The following is a 19230-nucleotide window of genomic DNA, read 5'->3' as shown; positions in this document are numbered from 1 at the left end:
TCGGTAGGGCGCTGGTCCCATGTCCGAGAGTTCGTGGGTTCAAACCCCGCCGGCCGAAGACTCCCCGTGTAGTAAAGTGACTGATGCACATTAAATCTGTCGAGTCGCAAAAGTTCTCCATATTCCCATAACAAATCAATTCCTCTGGGGGTACTGGAGACTATCGAGAACCTCTGGGCCGAGTTGGACCGCCTGATTAAGGAGTGTACTACCCGTCCAAAATCGGTGAAGGAACTTGCATGTCTTGTCCAAGCCGAGTGGAAGAAAATACCACTAGCCGTCGCACAAGAACTTGTGGAAAGTATGCCCCGCGAAGGCGAGCGCGAGCGAGCAGGGGGTAAAGCCTCCTAGTATATAGAAATTGACCTGTCCAAAATAATTTTTATTTGTTGTGACAATTCTCAAAAACGATTTTTTAATATTTTTTTATTTTATTTCCAATGCAGCAGGCGATATAGACATTGCCCTAACGCCGTACAGAGATCAAAAGAAAAGAAAAATACAAATACAGAAAGATATGAAATATAGAAAATACAAAAGCAAAACATCAAACACAAAAATTAAATCAAGAACTTAAATTGAACAAAAGTTCTCTGGCCTCCCAGTATCGGGAGAAAATGCAGTTCTTTGTGAGAACTGAACAGTTGAGAAAGATGTTCAGCATTCATGGTCGCACCACTGCGACAGAGGGGCAGGCAGGATTATCCACTATTTTAAGACGGAAAAGATAGACGTATAAGCAATCGTGCTTGGTAGCAAGACGAAAGGCAGCAACAGCACTGCTTCTTGGGCAATCGGGGAGATTAAGGTTGTCATTTCCCCACGATTTTTCTTTTGTTCGTTCTTTTAGCAATGATATATGTGTTGTCTTAATTGCATGATTAACGAAGTGGATTTATAGCTAACCAAGTTATTTGGGGCTTGATTAACAAAGCAACCTTTTTTGGCCAGTGCATCAGCTTTTTCGTTGCCGGGGATACCACAGTGGGATGGGATCCATTGTAAGGCAATCGTTTTATATTTTTCACCCATCTCTGTCATTAAAGAATCTACATTTCACAATGGACAAAGAGCTAGGGGCTTGAGAGTAGTTGGCAATGGCCAGAATCGCAGCTTGGGAATCCGAGATGATGGCAGCTTGATCGAAAAGAGAAGGACGAGCATTTAAATGAGTTGAAGCTACTTTGATTGCCTCAACCTCACCATCAAAAGCGGTCTTGGCTGTTCCCAACAAAAGATAGTGGGAGAAATGCTCACAAAAAATACCAGCGCCGGTAACGCCATCCATCTCAAGCTTTGAGCCATCTGTATATCTGTGCAACCATGCTTCAAGAGGAAAACGGTTGTGGATAGTCTCCATCCCCGCGCTGAACAAAGCTGCTGTACAATCCTCGGCTTTTAAGACAGGAATCATAAGGTCCAGGTGATATAATATTTTGCTAGCTTCCATAGGGTTTAAGGGGGGAGGCAAAGGTTCAATCCGGGAAGGTATATCAAATTCATCCATCACTTTTAATACAGCTTGAAAGGTAGCCGTCCTGAGTCTTCACCCTACAAGGTTCAGACTTGGTCAACATAAACGCTACGATATAGGCGAATTAGTTTCTGATAGAGCTTCAAAGCTGACTTCTTTATTTCATATTGTATAGGTAATTCATTGGTATGTATCAGAAGTGCGTCTGACAGCACCGGTGACAAGACGAAGTGCATTATTTTGCAGTCTTTCCAGTCCATTTATACCTCCCTCAGATACTGTAATAAGAGGAGCGTTACAGTAAGTCATGACAGGTTTTATAAAAGTCTTATAGGTATCAAGTAGAGTTGTGGTAGCACAGCCCCACTTAACTCTTGCGAGGCGTTTAAGGAGTATCATACGCTTCTCAGCCCGTTGCTTGATATATAATTTCCAAGTGAGTTTACGATCGAAAATTACTCCTAAGTGCTTTTAGTACTCTCACTACACGGTAGGGCTATATTGTTATACGATATATGTAGTTGTAATGGTTGGTGACATAATGAAAAGGTTTGGTAGGTTGTTTTCACCGTGTTGACGATCATATTGTTTTCTAAACACCAGGAAAGGAGTCTGGACATGGCGTTACTTTGGGAAATTTCAAGTTTCTCGTTTGCTCTTCTTTTAGGGCTAGATGTCCAAACAAGATCGTCAGCATACATAAGTACACCTACATTTTCATCAAACAAGGATCGTATCAGATCATCAACATACACATATAACAGCGTCCTGGGGAAGACCAGTTTGCAATGTCCTAAAACTAGACTGTGCGGTTCCATATCAAATATTTATAAGACTCTGATCAAGAAAGTCACTGAACCACCGCAGCATGTTACCTGATATATGATTTGTTAATATAATTTTCACAAATTATGTCTACATTTTCACAAAATAGATACCTTTTAAAAAAAAAACCTAGACAGATGAAAATAAATATAGTATTTAGTATAATAGATTTAATTTATTAAATTAAATATTAGAATTTTGAGTGTAATATGCCTTTTGTTATTCATAGATTTATTCTATTTTTATAATTTGATCAAAAATAGTAATGAATGTGAGTTCAATATGTCATTATTTTAAACAAAATATTTGTTATTAATGTATGCATTAGAATTTCTGGCCAATGCAGCTGCTCAATCGAAAATTTTCTAGTCATTAAGTTTTGTTTTTTTCCATACATAAAAAAATATTAACGTTTAGAATTCAGTTTCTAATTTCATGGGTGCCACTCTAGAAAAATTTCAAGACTGAACTTATTTTTTAACCATATAACAAGATCTAGCATTGTTTAAGAGAATTTTTCGAAAATTTTTAACTCACTGACTTCAAAATGTATGATAATGGCTCATATATTATAATCAACTATAAATTTATTAATTTACCTAAAAAAATTTTTTTTCATTTTTTTAATTAATTTTTAAAATTTAGTCTACTGATTTTTTTCTCAAGTCTGATTTCAGTCCCCAGGACTGAAGAGTGGCAACCATGTAATTTTAATTATGCATTTTTATTTTTTAATGTGCTTACTCACATTTTGCATTATCATAAAATTTATAGGGCAACTAACTAGTAAGCTAAATTTATAGTGCAAATTAATAAGGCAAGATGATCATATGGCACCTGGTATATTAACCCATTAACAATTGGTTAATTTTCAAGAAAAAGGTCATAAAAGTGCCTATTTTGCCAAATGCATGTACTTAATTAGTTCAGATATCAAGTTTAAAATAAAGTATCTGCAATTACCTTAAAAAATATTTTGGTGTGTAGAATGAGAAGTAAAATATATTTATGATTTAAATGAGAAATAAAATATATATTTTCCGGGCAAAAGAAATGAATTAGTTTTATTCTTATTGGCCCGTTACAATTGAACATTCCAGCCCTGAAATTTCACGGGAGCGAGAAATAGAGGGCGAAACCTCACTCCTGTCATTTTCACAGGAGTGAGAAGCTGGTAACATATCGACATTAAATTTTAAATTGGGAACTGCCATGTTTGCTTGTAAACATAACTTGAATTATTTTCCTACCAATGTACAATAATTAACTCTGTTAAAAAATTCTAAATTTACTAAAAACTAAATTTATGGAATCTCCAGCCACAACTGTAAATCATGATCCTTTATTCATAAATGGTTGCACCTTTGAAAAGGTTAATGAATTCAAATACCTTGGAACAATGATCAATGACCAAAACAGCATAAAAACAGAAGTAGACAACCGAATTAAAATAGCAAACAAGTTTTTCTTTGGACTAAGAAAGCAATTAAGATCAAGCCTAATCAGTCGAAAAACCAAAATTTAAATTTATAAGACTCTTATTCTACCTGTATTGCTCTATGCAAGTGAAACATGGACACTAAACGCAGACACTCAGCGTACTCTTGGTGTTTTTGAAAGGAAAATCCTTAGAAATATTTTTGGCCCAGTACAGGAAAGAGGCTGTAGGCGAATCAGATACAACTTTGAATTATATAGACTCTATGGACAGCCACAGATAGTGCAGGTCATTCGAAGCAATAGATTAAGATGGCTTGACCCCATCTGGAGAGGTCCAGAAAACAATGCAGTACGAATCGCCACCTTTAAAAATCCTTCTGGATCTCGGGCCAGAGGAAGACCTCCAACTAGATGGCTGGATGACACTACTAAAGATCTTAAAGTAATAAAGATTAACAACTGGTAAAAAATCGCCATGGATAGGAGGAGTTGGAGGCTACGCTGGGTTGAGGCAGCCAAGGCCTGTAAGGGGCTGTCGTGCTGAAGAAAAAATTCTCTGCTTGCTAAATTGAGAGATTTTTATTGCCGAACTTTAGGTATGTAGGGGGTGAAGGAGGTCCAATTTTACAAAATACTCAATTAGCAAATTCTTGGAATGCAATACTCATAACAATTATATATTTATTATAACTATATGTACAATTTACATAACATGAATAATTAGACAATTTTTAAGAATAATGTGCGTACATGACTTTGTTCTAGTATTCTATTAGACACCTGTGTCTGTCTCCCTGGTAACATTTGAATAGATTGGTTCTGAAAATAATAAAATTGTTGTCAGGGATTTTGATAACAAAACTAAAAGGAAGTAAGCTGTTCACTGCACGAAGAGAGGAGGCCATACCGGTTTCGTTGCAAATTCTCCTTCATTACTAATTTGAAATTTAAAGCAAAGAAAAAGTACAGTTATTAGACGCACTATAAGATTCTATGTGAAATTATAAGTGTCAGGTTCAGCTTTATTGTTTTTGCTCGGATGAAACCGGTTTGCATTTTTTATGTTCTTGTATCAGTTAGTTAACATTGTAATGCAATAGGTTAAAAATAAAAACCCATTACATGTATGTTTAAATATAAAATGTATTGCCTATAAACTCGTCATTATTAAATAATTATTATCAGTGAGTCTAATAATTTGATCTAAATATACTACAAATATAATGCTTGATATAATATATCGTCTAATTTAACCAATGGATACACGAACATAAACAAGTGTTAACAGTCTCGTTAAAACAAAAAAGCTGTAAAGTATCACCTGATTATAATTTCACGCAGAATCCTACAGTGCGTCTAATAAATGTGGCCGGGAACTGAAAATTCATGGAAATCTAGTGTAAGTCATGAAGTTTTGATTGCTGGAAAAAAATACTTCAAAATATTAAAATGCAAACAAATTATGAGAAGAGAACTTCTCCGTTGCGTAATCCTAAGTTATTTATTTTATTTTCAGAATTTGAAACTTCACTCTAGGTTCATCAGAACTCACTCTTTATACACTTTAAATTAGTAATGAAGAGAATTAGTGACAAAAATTTTCTCCCGCGGTATGGCATCCTCTTGAGAAAAATGTGTGGCAGAGAAATATTGTACATATTTTGTTTTTATAGAATGCATAAATACTGATGCTATATATAAAATTTATAAGAAAAAAAAATCGTGATTTTTTTTTAAGATTGGATTAAAATATACGCAAAAACACTAGAAACTTGATAAGTAGGTAAAAATTGACTTAATACGAAAGTTGGCACAAATCACCTAACTAAACTTCCCCATTTATTATTTTTTTTAAAAAATAATTTTGAATACATCTTAGTCCCCCCCCCCCATGAAATATTAACACAGAAAAGTATTTCTAACATTAAACTGTGGCTTTGAAGATAACGCATACATGCCCAGTCTCCTCTTTAACTGTATATTCTCAATTTGTTGAAGAAATTTTTAAAAAAAATGCAATAAAATATCTGCTGATTGCATAAGTACTTATCTCATTGCCAGTACTGCAATGGTCGAGCAGTGATGGATCAGGGGATAAAGCGTTCACCTTCCAATGAGGTGAACCCAGGTTTGAATCCCAGAGATAATTGGTTCATCCAAATTCCACATCCGGCCTGCACCGACCACAGTGCTGACGTGAAATATCTTCAGTGGTAGATGGATCACTTATTAGAACCCCCTTGTGTCAGGCTAGCTGTGGGAGGTCCTCGTGGTTTTCCTCTCCAAGTAACTTCAACGCGGGTTAGTTTCATCAAAAAAGTTCTCACGAAGACAAATTTCTCCCAATACTTGACCCAGGAGTTCCCTTATCTCCTGGATTGGGTTCAAAATTACAAGGCTACAGAGTCGAACATCAGTAGCCGTAAACTCATAATCGAGTCGTTTAGTAAAATCTCCGTTATTTTATTTCTCAAATGTTGGCAAGTATGGTAATGCAATAAAACCAGACTGGTAGGATTTTTATTACCTTAGAGTTGTGGTTATTAAATTAATTTTTTTAGAGAAAAAATCCAGATAAGATAATTATTACAGATATGTAAGCATAAAAAACTGCATTGATGTTGGCATTGTTTTTGTATTCTGAAAATTTCTAAAGAATTCTAAAATGTTATTTCAAGCCTGCTGTAATATATCAGGTATTGATGCTCTTTTGCTTGATGCGTATTTACTAAAAATTTCGAAATCCAGGATAGCCTGGTTGGTAGGGCGCTGGGCACAATAGCATGTCTTACACATTAAAATAATTGTTGACATATCTTAAATTGGCAATGTTTGTAAGATTTCCATGTATTAAAATGAAGTTTCATAATTTAAGCTACTTTAAATTACAATACTGAGACAGAGCATCGTAAAATCTTTAGTACTTATGGAGAACGTTATATTGTAAAAGGAATCCTTTTTATTTTATAACAGTTGTTTAACAGCTGATCCAAATTTTGGATTTACGACTACTATTGTTCAACTCCATAGCCTTGTCATTTTGAACCCAATCCAGAAGACTCCGAGATCAAATATTAGGAGAAAATTGCCTTTGTGGTGGACTTTTTGATGGAACCTAACCCGCATTTGCATGGCACGGAGAGGAAGGCCACGAGAACTTCCGACGGCACAGGACTCTAACCCATGATCTGTCTACCACTGAGGATATCTTACGCCAGCACTGTGATCGGTGCGGAATTCGAATCGACGAGTCACACCCCACATTCGAACCCGGTTCACGTCATTGGAAAAGGAACGCTCTATCCTTTGAGCCATCACGGCTCTGTTGCAGAAGATTCCTATATCCACGAATATTTTTTAAAGTATTAAAAAAAAGTGAGTTTATTCAAACTCATAGTGAACAAAGTTTCAAATGCTGAAAATTTTTTTTTAAATAAAGTAAATGAAACAAATTATAACTTTTCAGCATTTCAAACTTCATAATTTACTAAGGATTTGACACTTTAAATTACAAATGAAGGTGAAATAATATATATGCCATGAAAAGTTTCTCTCCTTTACAGACTGAAATTTTACGATTCTCCCATCTTAATTCACAGTGAACAAAATATCTTTTGTCATTAAATATGTTTGGTTTCATTAAAATGTGATAGTTGCCAAACTTTGAAATAGTTTAAATAATAACTAGTTGTTGAATAAGAAAATTATAATTCCCTATAAGTTCATGATGGGTGCAGAATAGAGGCTCACTTTTAGAACTTTGAGCCCCGAGATGTATGTCTGATAATTTCTCTTGTCCTAAGTATGAGGATAACTTATCTTTGAAAATATACACAGGGTATCCGCGCACTTGGAAAGTCATGAATTTCGGTATTGAACAAAATTCGTTATGGAATGTCATGAATTTAACTATTTTGTAAAAAAAATCATGGTAAGTTATGGATTTAGGTCGCCGAAAAATTTTATTTTTAAAATGGAATCCCTCCCCTATTTCGTGATGTTCCGAATATCTGAATTTTTAACAAAATCCCCGCTGTGAGTCATATTTTATAAAAATATAACAAGTTTTCATCATTTTCTTTAAAAATTATGCTGTTCTTTCAAAAAATGAAAGAAAAAACATCATTTCTACAGCGAAGTATCTTTTAAACTTATGTGATTTCAGAATTATTATTATTCATCGTTTTTTTTATTTTATCAATTTAAAATTCTAGCTGAAGCAAGTCGGTCATTGGCAAATTTTTTTAATTCCGAAATGAGAACAGAAAATCAGGAGTATGTCTTTCCTTTCTGATGAACAAGAAAAGTATCTTTAGAATATAATATAACTCTGCAGAAAAAAATTTATTTGCTTTCGTATTTTTTTCAGCTATTTTATTGCTTCAACTATTTCTTTACTCCTTTTTAAATTTAAAATCTATAAATATGAAGATGCAAAGTATAACAGTTTTGGTTATACCTATCATTTTAATTAATGCGATTATAATGCTTTTTAAATGTATTATTCTGTTTTTGTCGGAGAAAATAGTAACTTCGTTAAGTCATGAAAAGTTCTTGGAATTAGACATGGAAAATCATGAATTTGAGAATCTAAAATGTAGCAGATACCCTGTATATAATATGCATGTGATTTTAAATAGAGAAAGAGGGAAAGAATGTTCCACCTTTGCCAACTCTCATAGGCCAAAGGGTGCATTGCTTCACACCAGTCGCAATATATATTTAATGTTACTTATCACTACCAAACTAAATATAATCTCTCACTGTGTTAATAGAATGTCATAACAGACATGTGACTGCAGCAAGAAGAAATTATTTGAAGTTCTTATCAATGTGTTACATTTATAAAATTTAAAAAGACTCATAAATTTTTTTTATTTCTTATCAACACAGGAAAGATCGTATCTATAAAAAAATTACATATTTCTTCTTTTTCGCGCACATTGAAATACGAAATTCAAATTTCCATGTCTTAATACATTAAAAATTAATTCGATATAATTGTAATGAAAGAAAATAGTGGGCGAATCATATTGATTAAAAAATTCTGTTAAAATTGCAACACAATAAAAGTTTGGCATTTCAGAATTATTATTTTTTAGATTATCAGTTTTATACTTTTGTGTTTAGTTCATTAAATTCTGCAAAGTAGAGGAAGAATAACATGCCTGAACTCAGAAACTATTCTTCTCGTATATTTCAGAGGAGAGATTTTGAAACAAAATTAATCACTAAATTAAAGAAAAATATATTTTTTTCTTTAAAAATTGATTATGCAAAAGCAAAAACTGCTAAAAGTTTTTAACAAATTCAAACTTATTAATCGCTTTTTTGAGGAAAAAAAAAAAAACTATACAAAATCAGGGCTTGGATGATGACCCAAAAATTTCTTGAAATATTTAATTTTATGTGACATTTAAGAGTGGATTAATTATGAAAAACAAATCTTGAACTGAAATCAATAAAATTTCTTAAATATTCTGCAAAGCTATAAAAATATTATTTGATGCATTAAGTGGTCACTCACCACTACATTCTTGATTGGAGGGTGTAATGATTTCTTGTATTAACTGCTGTACACACAAATGAATATAAATATATTGATCCTAAAAGAAAAAAGTATCATATGATTTATGCTAATTAAAAGCATTTTAAGTTTTTTTTTAAAGTAATAAAAACTTAATAACATTACATAATTTTTTGTAATATTCAATCATGGTGTGGTAGCATTTTTTAAAAGCCCTTAAATGTGCTTTTCTCATTAGGTGTTTTTACAAGTTAAGCTTAATTTTCCTTTTTCGAAAATGAGTGCGTGCTTTTCACAGTGTTCTATTCAACGCTTTCACAATTCATTCAACCATAATCCATTTCGGCATACCGTCATTCCATAGCGTATGAAAGCGCCAATCATTTTACATGTTTGATGAAATACTTGCGAATGCGCATCGACTGAGCTGAGTTCTGTGAGATTCTTGCACTCTCCTGTGCAACTCTGTTGTATTTTGCAACATATTCTCCATTTCAGGTTTTATTTTCCACCCTCTGAAATTGAACCGAGAAATCTCTCGATCATTTTATGGTGGCTAATATAATCAAGAAAAGAGTTCTTTGTCAAAAACTAGTTATTTTATTATGATCATGTAAAGACTGAAAATTATTTTGCATTTTGTTCATGTATATAGTGCTTAAAAATATTTTAGAGTGCTTAAAATGTACTCAAAAGGTGCATATTTTTTGATGAAAGATTTGGCTAGGCACCCTGTTAAGGCATTTTATTTATCCATTTATACACAAATCCCTTCTAAATTGGGAATAAAATTCATTTTACCGATCTAACCTAGTCTATATTTATTTTCATTAAAACTAATGTAAAACATAGGTCATCAGATTTATTTTCAATTGATCCATTGCATTGTAGGAAATGTATCATATCAGATACATTAAACAACAAAAAAGAGGATTTATTATTTTTTTGTGAGGTGGGGGGGGGGATCGAAGACTTTTTGCTTAGCAAAATAAGCTATGAAACAATTAAAATTTCCTTTAAGTATTATCAAATGATTTTCCAGATTGAGTAATGCTTATGAAAGGTGTCCCATAATTGACACAAGATTTGAATTTACAGTCATTTTTGACGTAAATAGATGACAGCCCTGAAAAAAGAACATCAGACAGCTGAGAATTATATGAAACAATGTGATTTCAACAATTACAACAATTTAATTACTGCATGAGACTTTTCTTGGTTGTGTACTCTCTCGTTTCGGTGATCAGAATTGGCTACTCTAGATCATGTGACTTAACGCCATTAGATTTCTTCTTATGGGGTTACTTGAAGTCAAAGGTCTATGTCAACAAGCCCACAACCAACTGTGCATTACAAGAGGAAGTTAAACATTGCATCAACGAAATTCAGCCACAATTATAAAGAAAATTTTGACAAAAGAGTGTGTATGCACCAGCAAAGCCGTGAAGGCCATTTGACTGATGTGTCATTCCATAAATAATCCTATCCTATGTACTTTATGATTCAATAAAAAAAATAACTATCTAAAGACTCAAAACTGTGTTATCTATTTAATTCAAACCTTGCGCTAATTTTGGAACACCCCTTATGTTATGTTTACTTGTATCTATACACATATTAATAATACATGAATAAAGAGGCAAGTTACTCTAAAGTAAATAATTAAAGCGATGAAATACCTCAGTTTGTACCATGTTTATTCTATGTTGCCGGAGTTCCATGACGGTTTCAAATATATTGATGTCATCATTGTGCTTCAGGTTTTGTGCAAGTCTGTCGACAACGATGAAAGTACCTGTTCGACCTACGCCAGCACTGACAAAATAAATCAATAATATTTTTATCAGTTGTCTAAAACAACTTCAACAACAATAATATTCACAAAAGAGTGCTTTACAAAATATTATATTGTAAAATACCAGTGATATCAGAGTTTAACAAACGCTTCCCTTATTTTAGAATCAGTTTTGTCACAAACTAATTAAATTAAAAATACTTTTTTCTTAATAAGAAGAACAAAAACAAGAGCAGTAGCAGATTCCACTCAAATACCATATATTTTGAAGAATGCAATTCCAAAATGTTCTGAATATAATTTATTCTGAATGTAAACAAATTTTAAATGTAAACAAATAAGAAAAATTTTAATTGAATTCCTACTTAGGTCAATAAATAAAAAAATTAATTTAGTCACTTTTTATTACATAATTAAAAATTTTTCTACCATATAAAACTATAATTAATGAATTAATATTTGAAAAAACTGTATTAACATCAAGTATCATCCAATACAAGTTTTAAAAAAAAATGGATGAACAAAAAGTATTTTATTAAATTTGAACAAGATATAGGGAGAGTTTGAACTAATAGCAAGAATTGAAAAAAGGGTCACCTGCAGTGGACAACAATAGGTCCAGGCCTGATTCTTGGGAGATGGTCTCTGACAGCTGTCACAAAGTTTATCAAGTCTTCAGGACGCTCAGGGCAACCAAAGTCTGGCCAATGAGTAAAGTGCATTTGTTTAACCATTCTCTGCTGAGAGCCCTACAATATAAAATAAGCATTAACTGTGTATTGCCTAAATTGTTCTTAGTTAATTTATACAATAAATTATTGTCTAAAAAATGACACCATTTATATTGCTAATTTTATACATTATAGGACAGGGGTGGCGAACCTTTATACACCAACGTGCCATTTTTTCTAAAAAATTGCTTGATGAGGTCATAGACGTGCCATCAAATAATTTTGACATCGTGATTATTGGGAAAATAATAATACTAAATACTATCAACTCAAAACTCTTTATTTATGTAGAAAAAAAAACATTTTGCAATGTCTCATCAGTTATACGCGGAATTCAACTTGAAGGAATATCAGTGTGACTTCTGTTGTTGTAGATTAGATGACAAATAACTTATATTAGGTTGTAAGATGTTAGTTTAAGCAGGACTGTTAATTTTTTTGCTAGTTATTTATTGTTAGCTTGTTTTTTATAGTAATTAATTGGTTTTTTTCAGCATTAATTGTTAATTTTTTATTAATAATTGTTTAGTACTTTGTATGTTTTATGTGAATTTTAATTTAATTGTTACACATGCTTCATAGTGTAATACCATTTGTGTAATAGCAAATGTGATCAGTGGCGTGCCCGAAGTATTGTGTCGGGTGCCATAAATGGCACGCGTGCCATTGGTTCACCATCCCTGTTATAGGATATTAGTAGCAATATTTTGTTGTATCATCGAGCTAAAATAATAATTATCTTCACGCTAATGCAGTTTAAAAATTTGGCATTCATTAAAGGTGAACTTTTGAAAATGTTTTGATAGGTATTTGATAAAAAATATTTTTAATGAAGTGCTAGGAAATTTGTGTTAGATAATTTTTTATGCATCTCATAAATTTTTTTTTTTATTTTTTTTTTATGAAACTAACCAAAGTAACCTTTCATTTATAAAACCTACTTTATACTTAATTATGTTTAAAAGGAATCTCAGCTTAAGAAAATAATAAACAATTATATAAAATCTTTTTTTTATTTTTTTATGTTGAGCATTATCAAGATTCTCAGTTGATTTCAGAAATAAAATTACTTTACTTATCAAGGTTTTTCATGAAACTTTAATGTAATTTCAAATAACATGTTTGTTTAATTATATACAGCAATATTTCATCAGAAATGCAATATTTTTTTATTCAATAAACAACAAAACATACTTTTTAATAGTAAGTACGCCAATCATTAAAATTTGTAAAAAATAAAACTTCACTAAATGAAAGTTGAACTTATAAATTTTATAGTACTCTAGATAGAAGCATACTGTGCAGAGTCTAAGAAATTAAAAAAGGAAAAAAAAAGAATTAATTAATAGTCATATAATTAGCCATCATATATCTAACTTGTAATTAAGAATTAATTTATTCAGAAAGCTTAACTTTTAAAAACTCAAAATCATTGAACTACAAATAAGGTAATACTTAAGAACAAACTTAGGCAAGGAACGAGCAAAGAGTATTTTTTACAGGATATAAAAATACAGCTTCCAACAAGGATACGAAAAAATCCAGTAGATTTTAAGAAATATAAATTTTATGATAATTGCTGCATCATGTACTAAATATTTTACAGATAGGGAATTTTATTGATTAGTCATCAAAATAGAAAAACTGTAATATTTTCCAGTTATGATTGACATTAAACATACCTGAAATGTTATATATAATATTTACTAATAATTTGGATTATTAATAGGCATTCAATTCATCAAAGATAGTTAAAAGATTTTTCAAATTAATTTAAAAAGAGATTTCTGAATAAAAATAAACTGAACATTTTGAACAAAAAAAAGTGTTGAATTGATATCTATAAATGAGATCTGCTTCATTATGTATTAGTAATACTTTTTTAAAAATTCAAGCAAGCAAGCAATAATCTGTATAAAAATTCTATTTCAATATGAAATTTTTTTGGGAAACTTTAGGAATTTTTCTAAAATGTACAAAAACTAGGAGAATTTTAATTAAACCAGTGGACCAGGAGAAATTGGCAAAATCCAGCAGGTTACTGGAAAAACCAGTAGAGTTGGCAGCTATAAAAATAGATGTTACATCATTGGTTACTTATTGCTAACCTCAATTATGAAATTTGTTAATTTTCATGTTTCTTGTAAACAAAATTTGAGTTTTGATCAAAAGTTGCATTATTCTCTCCAGAATCACTGAATTCCCTGTCAATTCCAAATTTTCACGACCCCTTGGGAGCCGTGTTCATTAAAAAAATTTTAAATTCAAGTTACTTGAAGTAACAATTCGCATTTTTAAAAAAATATTTATTACCAGTTGCAGATGAAAGACCCTTATGATGTAAGATGAAAGCATAGACTCTGATATCAGCTTCACTTGTATATCTCCATAGTATTTGGGCTCTTTCTCATCTGGCCAGTATTTTTCACACTTCACCTTTCCACGTTCCATCAGCTGGGTCAGCATCACAATCATTGTGGTCGATTGCTCCCAAATCATTCGCCAAAAATCATCCACTGTATTTGCCAATGGGCCTTGACTAGCAATGTATTCACGCAGACTAGAATCACCCTGGAAAATATTTATCTTTCTTCAGCAAAAATCATGAATTAAAAATAAAATAGTCACATTTTTTCCAACAAAGCCAAAGTGTTATTGTGGTTGTGGTGAGCGTTTTAAATTAATTAGTGGATTTGTACATGGTGCATTATTTTAGTTTCAAGCATATTTTTGGTTGTGATATAGTGATAATTATCTCAGAGAAATGAATAAAAGCGTTTAAGAAAAATTTGATTTATTAAGTAAATATTAGTAGATTAAAAATGGCCATAACTAAAATATAAAAATTAAGAAAAACCCCTTAAAGGGATCAAGAAAAAAATGATTCTGTTAAGATTGATATTCCACGGTTTGAACTGGAATGCCCAAAAGGGTGCCCTCAGTCACCAGAAATTGAAAGTGAATGTATTGTTCCCAACAGACAGTGAGGAGCCTGGGAAGATATCTATGTTTGGCGATTTATTGAAAGATAATAGAGCCAAAAATAAAGTCAACTCCCATAATCAATATTAGATTTGAAAATACTTAAGCCTTTGTGAATTGCCAACAAGACTGTGAGAATCAGTATAAACATATAACTGAAACGTATTTGTGGTAAGAAATGAAGAATAAAGAGTTATAAATAGATTTTCGGTTTTGATTAATCGCAACAGTGAATTAATGAGTCTTACATTAGTATTGAAATACAAAGTTAGCCGTTACATTGATTGATAAGAATGAATAAAATATTTTATACTCGCTTTTTATAAATTGTAATAAAAATTAAAAAAATAAGCTTAAGAAATTAAGGAAATTTTAAAAGCTAGGAAATATATAATGCCAATACGACACCACAGTTATCAATACTTAATTGAATAGCTTAAATAGTTAATGTTTCATACTAAAGGGTTAAAATTATTTAATTACAAACTAAACACTGAATAAATGAAATAGTTATTTTTGTTCAAACTCAACACCCTCATGTTAACTAAGGATAGGAAGGCAATTTGTTAATTAGACTTAAAATGAAGAATATATTAATTACAATAAGAAAACATAAAAAAAAAAAAAATTGGGGGTTATGCGGGACAGAACAATAAGTTTTGAAATCACTCTTGCTTAAATAAATATGAAACTAAATGGGTATTATTTAAACATGCTTATCAAAAAACATTTTTTTTTTTACAATACAGCTAATGGAGAATTATTATTCAAAAGTTTCATGTCACTATTATACGCTTTTAATTTCTTCCTTTTATTTTCTTTCTAGATTGATGAAATATAATAATTTACAAGTAGTATACCCCTTTCATTATTTCCTTTTTTAAAAAAACCCCGACATTTATATTATATTTAAATGCTGATTTAGATTTTGCAAATTGCGTGATAGAAAAGTTTTGGCAGTCTGGTAATTTTTCAATTTTCTTAAAAAATAACCAAAAAGGATCCCTTTTAAATAAATGAATAAATAAAAAGTTTACAGTAAAAAAGGGAAAAACATAACATGATAGCAATAATTTTTTTAATATATATTTTCTTCCTATATTTTTCTTTATGAAAAAGTAATTTCACCTTTCAATTGATTATTTTTTGTTGGATTTTACTTCTTTTAAGTTTTGTACCAAGCAATAAACTGAATAAAAAATCTTTCATGGAATTTACAGTATTAGAAAAAATAAATGAACAAAAATGGAATTCTGTAGTCCTTTTGAAAATCCAATAAAGTTATAAGCATTTTTAAAGAATGCAAATACTTACAATGATGTAGTTTGCATTGATAAAATCAGATGCAGGTTCATCCCCAAGGGGTAGCAGCTTTACTCGTGAATGATCATCTGAAAATAATAAAAAAATGATCGATTCAATGCCTAAACAGAATTAATAAATGTTTAGCATTCCTATTTAAATTAAGAGTAACATTCTATATAAAACTCAACATTAATGAATGCGTAAATTAGTGATATTAAGTTAGGCAATATTTTAACAGTATTAAAAGAATATATAGTTTTAAACAACAGATACTGAATACTATTATAGCTTACAATTAAGGGATTATAAATTTATTGCATTTAAAGCATATATTTTGACAAGAATGCACGGAGAAAAAGTGAAATTTTTACAAAGAATTAATGTAGTACACAAAATAATAAATAAATTTGCAATATGCAAAAATAGTAAATAAATTTATCATATGCAACTCTCTTTGAATTATTACTCCGAGTTCACAAATTTTTTATTTTGCAGATTTACTACAGCGTTTGATAAAATACATAGAATAAGATCTATTTTTGCAGCCAAAATCCACCTTCAGTTTATTAAGCATTAACTATTTTTGAGTATTTTTTGTTTTATTTTATTCATTGAAATGCATTTTAGTGAACTTGGTTAAGAAATTTTCAGTTCTTACATGGAAATATATTCATCCATCTATTTTTATGACGATTTTCGTCCATTTCAGCGGCAGTGCAAGGCAATTTTGGACTGTCGTGTTTCAAAGTCTGTAATATGAAGAAAATAAAAATGAATGAATTCCTATGAAACTAAAATATGCATAAAATAAAAATTATAAATTAAAAAGGAGTGGCACATAGCAAAGAGGCTGTTAAATACAAGAAAAATATTGTACGAGAGTGGCCTTTCCATTTTAACAACCACTTCTATGCAGTTTCTGGATAAAAATGGAAGAAAAAAAGCTTTAAAAATAATATTATTTCATCAGGATTGTGAAAAATCTTTTTTTAAGTTCACTCATGGAATTCAAGTGATAACAGTTAGAATCAAGAATCTCAAGAATTTAAACTTTAACTGCTTCCCTGCTTATCGAAAGTAAACTTGGGTATCGACTAGGACTGGGCGATATTAGAAATTATATATCGTGATATATCGTCAGTTTTGCATCGCGATATAGCGATGTATCGCGATATAGTATTTTTGAATTTCATTTACTTTAAGGCACAGAAAGTCAGATTTCTATCAAGACTTAATACGCATATTGATTTAAATCAATTTATAAATTTGAAAATATATATGTTTTGCTAAAGAAAGATATTAAATAAATTGACTAAGATGTACAAATCTTACTTAAAATATTTATTGAAAAAATGTGTGTAGATACAGAATGAAATATTTGCACTTCTTTATCGTTTATAAGGTATAAGCAGTCTTAATTTAAGTTAACCCCTAAAACACCCTTAATGAAAAAAAATATTGTTATTAAACAAAAGCTGATTTTAAAATTTCAAAATATATTTTAATTAAAATAAAAGTTAGATTGACTAAAAGCCGAAGTTTAAAATTAAAAATGTTCGAATTTTAAACTAAAAAGTAAACATAAGATTTGTAATAATTTCTTAAATGTTTCGTTCTCTGAAAGATTTCTCAGTTTAAAAATAAAAAGGGAATTTTATAAAGATATCTAGCTGAAATTATTGAAAGAAAATTTAAAAAATTAAAAAAAAAGTTTGTTAAGAAATTCATTATACACTTAAAACAAAGTGTTAAAAATATTTTTTTTTTTTTAAAAAGAAACTTTTTTTAACAAATCAATATTTGCTTGTACTATTATGCGTAAATAATTACAGAATTATTAAGTTCGATCGTAATGTTCAAATTCTTAATGAAGAAGTAAACACAAGTTTTGTTATATTTTCTAAAAATGATCACGCAAATAACAAAAGATTTCTTAGTTTAAAAATAAAAAAATAAATAAAAGTGAAATTTATCAATATATTTACCTAACAGCATAGGAACAAAAGTTTTGTCAGAAAATAAATAAAAAACTTACCTAATTAATGAAGAAACTTTTCTTTATAAATTCTTTTCAATAATAGATTGCGTTCAGAACAAGGTTACGACGGCGATCACGAAGTTAATCCCATTGAAAATAATCTACAAGAAACGATTTCAAATCGCGAAGGTGCGAAAACGAACATGTGATATAACGATATAAGGTCTCAAAAGTGATTCTGATTCTACCGCTCATCAGTCAAGGCCGTCTCAACATAACGAAACAATATCGTCTTCCACAGCGCGAGTTGGCATCGGAACGTAAGAGAAAGTCCTTGCGTGTATCGCTATATCGTTAAATCGTTTTCTTCACTCGACGGCTTAAATCAGATTTCTGATGCATCGCTTGGAATGAAAGTTGCTGTATCGGTTTGCCGATATAGGCGTTAAATCGATATGTCGCGATATATCGATTTATAGCCCAGTCCTAGTATCGACATATTACAAACATTCATTATCTTGAGAAAACTTGGGTGTAGCAAAATTTTTCATTAAGTTTTGTTTTATTGTGTTCTTACTCCAGTGGAGGCAATAAATGATAACCTGTTCTGATTGAAAGTTTTCAAAGTTTTGTTTGGCAGTTTTGCTGTTGGATGGCGGGAATGCTCACGTCTTTTGTACAATTGTATTTATGATGGTTGCTGGAATTACAAAGAAAAAAAATGGTGTATCACTTCATTGGCGTTTGGAAAGTGTCACTTTGTGTTGTCCCTCGTTTTAAAAACTATCATACAAAGACTAATATTTAACATTTTTTCTCTTACCCGAGATAACTCGGAATAGTAAACTGGTGGTAACATGTCACAATAAAAAATATTTAAAACAGGGGGAGTTCTTACTGCAGCCAAACTATAATTACTATATGATCGGAATCTGAGGCATAAAATTTTTTATAGTGGTTTAAATTGAAATACACATTTAAATAGTTCTCAAAAATTCACACCTGAAAAAAGAAATTGAAACAAATTTCTCATGCAACTGCAATTTTGCTGAATATTTATTCTTAAATTAGCTAAATTTAAATTGATGAAAATTCATGTCAGGGAGGATTTTTTTCAGATTTCCAATTACTGAAGACCCCCATTCCCTGCACCTGCAATTCCCTAGTATAAAA

The 19230-nt window shown here is 30.7% G+C and overlaps 2 protein-coding genes across 10 annotated transcripts in view; both read right to left on the bottom strand.

Moving 5' to 3' along the window:
• Positions 1–1024: 1024 nt before the first annotated feature.
• Positions 1025–1507, bottom strand: LOC107454056 (uncharacterized). Its single transcript, XM_016071112.1, has one exon. The coding sequence runs from the start codon at positions 1505–1507 to the stop codon at positions 1025–1027; it is 483 nt and encodes a 160-aa protein (XP_015926598.1).
• A 2888-nt stretch (positions 1508–4395) lies between these two features.
• Positions 4396–19230, bottom strand: part of LOC107454124 (phosphatidylinositol phosphatase PTPRQ) — a 124052-nt gene continuing 109217 nt past the window's right edge. For 8 of the 9 annotated variants that reach the window (XM_087158602.1, XM_087158601.1, XM_087158605.1 and 5 more), the window contains 7 exons: positions 16738–16828; positions 16089–16165; positions 14106–14363; positions 11659–11810; positions 10946–11081; positions 9267–9345; positions 4396–4558 (listed from right to left, as the gene is read on the bottom strand). In XM_087158602.1, coding sequence (XP_087014728.1) covers positions 4512–4558; positions 9267–9345; positions 10946–11081; positions 11659–11810; positions 14106–14363; positions 16089–16165; positions 16738–16828 — 840 coding nt within the window. In that variant the 3' untranslated portion in view covers positions 4396–4511. Of the gene's footprint in view, positions 4559–9266; positions 9346–10945; positions 11082–11658; positions 11811–14105; positions 14364–16088; positions 16166–16737; positions 16829–19230 lie in introns of those variants that run through there. The other variant, XR_015432352.1, reaches the window with a different exon arrangement.

This window comes from Parasteatoda tepidariorum, chromosome 3, assembly GCF_982258835.1.
Source record: "Parasteatoda tepidariorum strain Cologne lab strain chromosome 3, Ptep-v5.0, whole genome shotgun sequence".
Classification (NCBI taxonomy): domain Eukaryota; kingdom Metazoa; phylum Arthropoda; class Arachnida; order Araneae; family Theridiidae; genus Parasteatoda; species Parasteatoda tepidariorum.
The sequence above is the reverse complement of the archived record's forward strand: the minus strand, read 5'-3'. Positions and strand labels throughout refer to the sequence as shown.

Coding starts and splice junctions, on each gene's coding strand:
- LOC107454056 (XM_016071112.1), bottom strand. CDS start 1,507: ATGGATGAATTTGATATACCTTCCCGGATTGAACCTTTGCCTCCCCCC.